We start from the raw sequence: 9,695 nt of genomic DNA, 5'->3' as shown, positions 1-9,695 counted from the left end.
AGGAAACTAGGAAAAGCAGCACAATTCATCTGAGCATCAATAAAGAGAACTGCTCAGGGGCAGCTAGGTGGCGCAGTGGATAGAGCACAGGCCCTATATTCAGTAGGACCTGAGTTTAAATCCGCTTCAGACACGTATACATAACACTTACTAGCTGTGTGACCCTGAGCATGTCACTTAACCCCATTGTCTAACCAAAAAAAAAAAAAAGGACTGCTCTAATGAAAACCTACATTTAGACAGAGACTGAACACTTTGTTTACAATTCACTTTCCTCAGGACAGCCCTAATTAATATCCCCATTTTATAGATAAGGAAACAAGTTTAAAGAGGTCAAGTGACCTGTGCAAGGCCACACCACTAGTCTAGCTGGGGTATGAATTTGAATCCAGGTCTCACCCAACTCTAAGTCCAGTACACATGCCATCACACTATTACATGCTATATTATATCCAAGGACTGTCAGGAGTCCCAGAAAAATTGTGATCTTAAATAATTTTAGATATGTAAACTAAGGTATAATGTCACTGGGATCGGAGAAGAAAATGGTTTTATTTGGAGACGCATCTGAGCACAGAATGGGAGGTTTAATTTACCCAGAACACCCTTTTGTAGCAAAGCAGAAGTGAATCAATACCTCCATTTCAGTTCAATTTCACTGTGATATAAACTACAGAGCAGGAAGTAAAAAGGAAAGCCAAGTCTAACACTATACAATTTATGGGGTCTCCATCCTATGCCAAGCATGGCACAGAATACACAAAAGGCACAAAAAAAACCAGAAACAAAAGACAGAGTCCTATCCTCTAGGGAGTTTATATATTTAAAACAGACCTTCCTGTTGCACATCCTTCTCACTTACATAGTGCCTACTTGGATGCTTCTCAGGCAACTCTTAAAGGATTAGCCATAATATTGGGAAAGCCTGAGAGAAATAGCAGTTTCAGTTTTAGGCCCTATTGGCTGGAACTCCCAACATATTTCCAATGGAACATAAAACTTTCATTACATACAGTAAACTCAAGGGTCTGAGTCCTCAGACTTAGAGGCCATGACCAGCTTAACTGTACCTATTCTAACTTTCTCTCACTTCCACCACAGCAATTTGGCTTCAAGCAGGGCAGGTTTTTCATTCTTTCCCAAACATATCTACTACCTACAGCTCTTGGCTTATACAGCTCCTTGGAAGCTAAGGTAGCAGAGTGGATAGAGCACTGGGCCTGAAGTCAAGATATGAGTTCAAATCCAGCCTCAGGCACTTACTGAATGATCCTGGAGCAAGTAAGCAAGTCACAAGAACCTGTCTGCCTCAGTTTCCTCAACTATAAAGTGAGGATGATAATAACAACATCTATCTCCCAAGATGTGAGGATCAAATGACATAATTTTTGTAAAGTACTGGGCATTTAATGCCTGGCACATAGTAAGCATTTAATAAATGTTTGTCTCCTTCCTTCCCCTCTCATATTCTCTGCTCACCAGCTCTTACCCATCCTTTTAAGGCCCAGATCAAGTATTACCACCTCAAATCATAGGACCTTGGATTCAGAGCTAGAAGGGACCTTAGTGGTCACTGAGTCTAGTGTCCCAGAAGTTCAGTGGTCAAACACCTCATGTCTGAGAAAGCACTGGTAGCCAGGTCTTTCTGATACCACAAATAACATTCTGTCCACTAGGATATACTGCCATTCCAAGATTTCCTTGACTACTCAAGTCCACACTGACTGTTCCCTGCTCTGAACTCCTACAGCAGATATTATCTGCATGACTTCTCTTAGTACTTAATCATAAACTCTCAGATCATTACCTAGCTCATGTTTTGTTTCTCTAATAAGATTGTAAGATCTTTATGGTCAATGATCACGTCTTACACTTATATACCCCATTCTACCTAAAAGAGTACTTGCAACATAGCAGACACTCAGTAAATAATTGCAGAATTAGGATGATATACATTATGGTTTGTGCATATAACAGGTCAATTAAAGACCTGGGCTTAATAGAATGGGTCACATTATCCATTTTTTGTTGCAAAGAAGCAACAAGGGTCTTCTGAAGTAAAAGGTAAGCTTTTTCAGGGCAAGGACTGACTTGCCTCTGTTTTTTATGGGTATCCCCAGTCTTAGCAGAGTCCCTGGCCCACAGAAGAGCCTTAATAAATACTTGCTGATTGATTCACATAAGAAAAGTTTCCTAACAACTGAAAAGTAGTTCAAAGTAGAATGGGCCATCTTGGGAAGAAGCCCTTCATTGGAGTTCTTCAAGTCAAGTCTGGATGACCACTTGTAAAGTAAGCTGCAGAGGTGATTATTTTTAAGTTATAGGCTGAACTAGGAAACCACCAAGGTTCCTTACTCTGAAATCCTGTGGCCACATAAGAGAGAAAAGAAAAACAAATCAACCAGTTTACTACATGAAACACTGAAATGATACACTGTAACTCACTTCATGGTCCCTTAAATTTGTATCTCCTCCAAATATAACTGTAACTGACTCTGGGACTTCTTGCATTTTCTTTAACACCATTTTTAGCTGATTCATCCGTTCCCGAGCATGGTTTCTGGTGCTCTCGAAGTGTGAGTTCAAAAGGCAAAGCTCATTACCACATACAGTCACCTGCAACAGAATAGTACCCCTGAGTTAAGTTGTAGTCTGCCTATTTTAATATCCAATGCTAAACTTTAATCAGAGAAGGTCTGAGGATTACTCAAAAGTTCATAAATCGTCAAATCAGTATTACTATCAACAAATAAGGAACAGCATCAGCACAGGTAAGGAGACATGAAAATAATAGGGTATAAAAAAGGACAGTGATTATAACAGAATGGGGCTGGGGTGGGATTAGAAGTTACATGATATGTTCTTGGTTTTTTGTTTGTTTGTTCTTTGCTTTTTGCAAGGCAATCAGGGTTAAGTGACTTGCCCAGGGTCACACAGCTAGTGAATATCATGTGTCTGAGGCCGGATCTGAACTCAGGTCCTCCTGACTCCAGGGCCAGTGCTCTATTAACTGCACAACCTAGCTGCCCCAGAAGTCATATGATAAGAGGGAGTGAGCAGAGAGAGTAGTAAGAAAGCTAAGTGAACAACTTTCTCAAGAAGTCTGACTGTGAAAAGGAGAGGAGAGGTAAGAAATGGAATGATAAGTAGCTAAATGAATTCTAACCCTTTATCTTTTAAAGCCAAACTTGAAAAATTACAAATCTAGGAATTGGCTATCTAATAATACCTTTGACAAGAAATCAGCTAGCCTCCAAATGGAGAAATCCATTGAGGAAGAACCCACAATCTCCCAAGGCCATCCATTCCACTTTTAGACAGAGTTAATTGTTAGAAAGGTTCCCTTCTATTTAGCCTAAATCTCTTAATTCTGTTCTCTGGGACCAAGAAGAAAGCTCTCATATCCCCAACTTGTCTTCTCTTCTCTATGACTCACTCAACAATACCAGCTCCTTTTCATGTGGCATTACCTCCAAGTCTCTCACAACACTAGATGCCTTCTTCTGTACATGCCTCCAAACATACTAGTATTCTTCCTAAAATGTGGCAGCCAGACCTAAACTCCAGGTATGATCTGACCAAGACAGAGTACAGAACTATTAACCCTCTTATTCTGGCATTATGGCTCCTTTAATGCAGCTCAAGGTCATGTTGATATTTTTGGTTACCATGTCATAATCATAATGAGTGCGGACACCACTAAAACCGTCAGATCTTTCCTCACATTTCAGATCTTTTTCCATGAAAAATGAACTCTTACACTGCCCCTGTAGCCCTTCCTCCCAAAACAACCACATTTTGTACTCATACAGTCAAGTCAATAAGCATTTGTTAATTACAAAGAAAGGCAGGATGGGGGGTGGGGGAGAGAGAAAGTTAACAATAATGTGAACAGTAAAAGTCGAAGAATTGGGATTTTATCTAAATCTTGAAGGAAAGCAGGGAAGCTAGGAATAGGAGGCATCAAAGAAGAGTATTTCAGGCCGTGTGATTTTCAAGGATCAGCCAGTAAGCCAATGGAGCAGGAACAGAGAATATGTAGAAGGGAGAAAAGTATTATGATTGGAAAAGGAGGAAGCAGCAAGATTTTGAAGGGCTTTAAATGTCAGAGTATTTTACATTGATTCTGGAGGTAAGAGGGAGCCACTGAAGTTTATTGAGTAAAGGGGTGACATGGTCAGACGTTCACTGGAAAATCATTTTGGCAGCTGAGGAGAAGAGGGATTGGATAGGAAGGCACTTGAGGCAGGGAGACCAGTTAGAAGACTACTGCAATAGCATATGTGGTGATGACGGCCTCCATAAGGGTGGTGTCTGTATAAGTAGAAAGGGACATATGATGAAGATGTTGTGAAGGTAGAAAGGACAAGATTTGACAAGACTGGATATGTGGGATGAGTATAAGAGTCAAGGATAACACTGAAGTTGTTAGCGAGGGTGACTGGGAGAATGGTGGTGCCCTTAGTAACAGAATACCTGGGAACGGCGTAGGGGAAAGGTTGGTAATATAATGAGATGTGAAATGTGTTTTGCTTGACTATATATATATTTATACACGAATTTTTTTTCTTTTTTTCCCCCAATGGAAGGAGTGGGAGGAAGAGAAAACCAATTTTTAATAACTGAAAGAAATATTTTTTTTTTAAAGAAAGATGTTGCATTCTGTTCTGGACGTGCTAGGTTTGAGATACCTAAAGATTTTCCAATCTGAGATGTCCAAAAGGCAGTTGATGATGTAGGACTGTAGCTCAGTAGAGAAGTTCAGACTGGATATATAGATCTGAGAATCACGGGCATAGAGATGAACCCATGAGAGCTAATGAAATTACCAAGTGAGACAGTATAGAGGGAAATGAGAAAAAGGCTTAGGACAGAGCCTTGGGAGATACCCACAATTAGTGGCCACATTACAGATGGAGATCCAGCAAAAAAAGAGATTAACAAAGAGAACCAGGAAAGAGCAATATCATGAAGACTTAAAGAGAGGACAGCTAGGTGGCACAGCAGATAGAGTGCCAAGCCTGGAGCCTGGAAGACCTGAGTTCAAATCCGACCTCAGATACTGACTAGCTGGGTATCCCTGAGCAAGTCACTTAACCCTGTTATCCTCAGTTTCCTCATCTGTAAAATGAGCTGGAGAAGGAAATGGCAAACCACTCCAGTATCTTTGCCAAGAAAACTCCAAATGGGGTCACAAAGAGTCAGGCAAGACTGAAACAACTGAACAACAATAGTAACATCCAGGAGAAAAGGGTGAGTGACAGTATCAAAGACAGCAAATAGGTCAAGAAGGATAAGTAGTAAGGGTGGTTTTCTCAGCAAAGATACTGGAGTGGTTTGTCATTTCCTTCTCCAGTTCATTATACAGATGAGGAAACTGAGGCAAACAGGGTTAAGGGACCTGCTCTGAGTCACACAGCTAGTGTCTGAGGTTCAGATTTGAATGCAGGTCTTCCTGACTTCACGCCCAGACCTCTATTCATTCAGCCACCTAGATGCCCCATCAAGAAGGACAAAGAAGGACTAAAAAGATAGAGAAAAGTCATTAGATTTGGCAACTAAGATCACTGATAACTTTAGAAAGAGCAGTTTCAGTTGAATGATGAGGTCAGAAGTCATAGTACAAACTGTTTAGAAGAGAGTCAATGGAAAGACAGTGGAAACAACTACTACAGACAGATTTCTCAAACAGTTTAGCCTAGAAGAGGAGGAGAGATATAGGACAACAGATAAGAGGGACAGCTGGATCAAGTGAGGATACTTTAAGAACTGGAGAAACATGGGTATATTTTATATATATATATATATATATCTATACATGGTAGGCAGCAAGGATGGAGCCAGTAGATGGGGAGAGACAGAAAATTAGCGAGAAAGTAGGGATGAGAGAGGAGACAATGTGCTAAAGAAAATGGGAGGGGACGGGATTCAGAGTCCACATAGAGGGATTTGCATTGGTAAGAAGGGCCAGTACTTGGAGAAAAAAAGACTCGGGGTGGGGAGTCAGTGGCTGGAGCCAACTCAAAAGGCACTTCCCTCTCGGAACTCACACAGCACATCTTTCTTATATATTTGCATGTACTGCTATATATTACAGTCATTTATATTTGGTCACACATCCCTAAAGGGCTGTAAGCTCCAAGAGGATAGAAACCAAGGTTTTTCTAAATTTTGTGTATCTCCCTAAGCACTTACTGGTAAGTACTTGCAAGCAATGAATTTATCTTAACACTGATCAGATTTAACAAACATTGATCCTACTGCAGGTGCACCTATGAGGTGCAGTGCACTGTGTACAATGAGAGGGGTGCTATGTGAGGTCCAAATAGGAGAGGTCTTTACTTCCTAAAGAAAGTGCCATTCAAATTGACTTCATCCAGTGCCTTCAGTAAAACCATAAAAACTATGCTTGCCAATATCTATCCCCCTCTACTGCCCTCTCACTCAGATATTTTCTTCTCCAATTACTAGCTGGTTAATTGAGGGTAATTTACCACTTAATATCATGGTACCAACTAACTCAGGGAATTAGTAATAATTATTTCAGGAAGCAAACACAGATTTAAATTAAATCCTTCTATCTCAGGAGAGATATGCCTTCAAGCAAGTTTATTTTGACATAGCATTCATCTAAGTTCATTCGAAAAGTTCACGAACACTGAAAGGAAGCTATTTTAAAGAGAAAGGCAAACTTTTATTAAAACACAGGTCTATGGAATTACAAAAATGAGGGTAATTTCTTCACAAGTTCACTTACATGCACACACAAAAGGTTTCTCATCATCTGAGTAGTAGGAAAAGGTGTAATTTCATAGCTTATTAACTTCACTCTTGACTTCTTCAACATTACTACGGTGAAATAGCCATCTTCATTACCTTAAAATGTTTTTTAAAAGAGAAAGTTACATTCCATGAATAGATCATTTAGAGCAGTGGTGTCAAATTCAAATAGAAATGGGGTCCACTAATCCATACAGGGCCACATACTAATTTAGTTTTAAAATATAATGTTATTATGCATAATGGGTATCATATTTCTTGTCTTTTTAATGGTTGGGTGGGTAGAAGGGAGAAAATTTGGATCTGAAAATAAAAATTTTAAATTAAAAAAAGTTATATATGTTGTACTGTATTTTAATTTATTTTGTTAAAGGTTTCCCAATTGCAATTTAATCTGGTTCAGCTGCACTTTGGGAGTGTTGGTGTCTGAAACCTCTGATCTGAGCATTTCTAAAGGATAGAATTAAGGGCTAGAACAGATTTCGAGTACTTTGAACACAACCTATCTTCATCTTATGTCCTTTATCACACAATGTACCAAGAACAGTTATAAATGCTCACACAGATTCTTTCAAGAAAAGCACTGCCTGTTAGTGCAACTATTATCTATTTTCAAAGATAAATTTAATTCAAAGATGAAGTTGTCTCTAAAGTTAGTATTTGAAAATGACACCCCAGAAACTAAAGTCATTTACCTAAGAAAGAATTTGCCATTGATGATCCCATTCTAAGAACCAGATAACATTCACTTTCTTCCCAGTCACTGCACAGCTAACATCAATGATTAAAATATTTCAACAGGAGTAGCTAGATGGCACAGTGGGTAGAGCACTGGCCCTGAAATCAGGAGGACCTGAGTTCAAATCCAGCCTGACACTTACTAGCTGTGTGACCCTGGGCAAGTCACTTAACCCTACTGCCTAGCTGGAAAAAAAAAAAAAAAAGTTTAGGGCAGCTAGGTGGCTCAGTGGATAGAGCACTAGCCCTGGAGTCCCTGAGTTCAAGTCTGGCCTCAGACACATAACACTCACTAGCTGCGTGACTCTGGGCAAGTCACTTAACCCTAATTGCCTCATACATTTTAAAAAAAAAATTTCAACTAAGGAAAGAGACAATTTTCCAAATAAGAGGGAGAAAGATGTTTTTAAAGAGATAGATATTTTGAAAATCATTCTCTTAATAGGTAAGCTAAATAACCAGAAAGGTGTTACCTGAAATAATTGTGTAACTGGTTGCTCTTTTCTTTAGATAGTTGTAGTATGGTGGAATCACTTCTTGAAGAAATACCACATCTGGAGTGTACCTAATTTTTAAAAATGAGTTTGTTATAAGACTAATAAGAAATATAACATTTCCCTAGAACATAACTCCAGGAAATGAGACCAGAACATATTACTCTATAACTGAGAAAAACATAAGCTGTCACTTTAACAGAATTCCAAAAATGAACACAATTTTGTTAACAATTTACATGATATTTATTGGCTATTGAAGGGAAGGGTACTCATGGACAGAAATTATAGCATCAGTTATTAATTTTTCTAATATTGGTAAAAGTTATAGCAACACCACACATGAAAGTTTGAAATAAAAGTTACCAGCAGAGAATAATTCGGTCTTTCCTTCCATCTAACATAAATAAAATGCAACTTTAAAACTACAGTTGTCTTCCAAATCTTCCACCTTTTTACATGTCTAGTATTCTCAAAAATGACCCTGCAATTACTTTTGCTGAAATTAAGTTAGGATTTTAAAACTCCCTAATAATATATTCAATAAACAAATAAGCAACGTAAGAGGTACTGCCATATTAATTCCAGCTAGAGATGCTAACTTCAAAAATATGCCCAAATGTAATACTCTTTAAATGAATATAGCATTCTTTCCACGGGAAATTTTGTATCCCAAGCTATGATATTTTGATATTGACTTATGAGAACATTTGACATTTACTCCTTTGCAAAGATGTTCTCATGAGCATTATGGTTTTTCTAGAATTACACTTTGTACTTAAAAATATAGAATTTAATTATTTGAGCATGGTCTATATATACAGAAAGTGAAGTATTTTAGTGGAAAGACTGTTCTTCTGAGAATTCAGTTTCAGTTCTGGCTCTTCTACTAACTTAACTTTGTGACCTTAGACATTCATGTACTTAACCTCTGTAAGAGGTCTCAATTTTTATCTGTAAAATGGGGATAATTATACATGCCCTAACTACCTGTTATGAGAAAACAGATGTGAAAATACTTTGAAATATTAAGTTGTTAAGCAAATGCATAGGACTGCTATAATTAAAAGTAAATAATAATACTTACAAAGCCAAATATTCACACACGCTTTTAGCCCGATCTTGCAAACTGTGTATATCCAATCCATCAATATTCCATGTAATTAAAGAAAATGTACTGTCATCTTCTTTCTGGACATGATTCTCTATATTGACACCAGTATTGGTGACATTAATTGTTGGTTCATTTGTCAGGTCAACACTAGCAACAACATAAAGAAAAATAATTTTATAAATGATGTATAATTTAAGAATTATTTTGAAAGTTTTTATTGCCTTCATTTTGCAGAGGAACATAGCAAAGTACAGACTTAATGCATCTGTCTTGAAGACATACAATATACTCAGATGACTGAAGAAAAATTAAGTCATTTAAACTACATTCTCTAAATCTGTGGTTCTTGACCTTTGACAGTTTAGTGAAGCCTGTGGAACTTTATTTATTTTAAAAATTCAAAATTGAAGAAATGCTAAATTTCAATTAAAAGTAAAAATAGATCTGATTTTTTCCCCCCATCCACGTACACAAGACCCCTCAAGGCTCCATGAACCCCTTCTCTACATATTTGACTATTTATGCTAGGTAGAATGCTATCTGAACATCCTTCAACGGCATGTTTAAAC

General features: G+C 38.0%; 1 protein-coding gene across 1 annotated transcript; it reads right to left on the bottom strand.

The window, feature by feature from the left end:
- Positions 1-1,392: 1,392 nt before the first annotated feature.
- On the bottom strand, positions 1,393-9,680 carry LOC114040604 (tyrosyl-DNA phosphodiesterase 2-like). Its single transcript, XM_027858712.1, has 4 exons — positions 9,100-9,680; positions 7,992-8,083; positions 6,758-6,876; positions 1,393-2,616 (listed from the first exon to the last, which is right to left on the bottom strand). Exons 1-4 carry the CDS (start codon positions 9,366-9,368, stop codon positions 2,410-2,412), a joined length of 687 nt encoding a protein of 228 aa, XP_027714513.1. The 5' UTR covers positions 9,369-9,680; the 3' UTR covers positions 1,393-2,409.
- Positions 9,681-9,695: the final 15 nt, after the last annotated feature.

This window comes from Vombatus ursinus, unplaced genomic scaffold (assembly GCF_900497805.2).
Source record: "Vombatus ursinus unplaced genomic scaffold, bare-nosed wombat genome assembly UNPS02013754.1, whole genome shotgun sequence".
In the NCBI taxonomy this organism is placed as follows: domain Eukaryota; kingdom Metazoa; phylum Chordata; class Mammalia; order Diprotodontia; family Vombatidae; genus Vombatus; species Vombatus ursinus.
This window is presented reverse-complemented; position numbering and strand designations above follow the sequence as displayed.

Excerpts from the sequence above, each read along its gene's own strand:
- LOC114040604 (XM_027858712.1), bottom strand. The coding sequence starts at position 9,368 with ATGTTCCTCTGCAAAATGAAGGCAATAAAAACTTTCAAAATAATTCTT. Across the intron at positions 6,877-7,991 it reads CAGTTACACAATTATTTCAG|GTAATGAAGATGGCTATTTC; the intron begins GTAACACCTTTC and ends AAACATTTTAAG. Across the intron at positions 2,617-6,757 it reads GAAACCTTTTGTGTGTGCAT|GTGACTGTATGTGGTAATGA; the intron begins GTAAGTGAACTT and ends ATTCTGTTGCAG.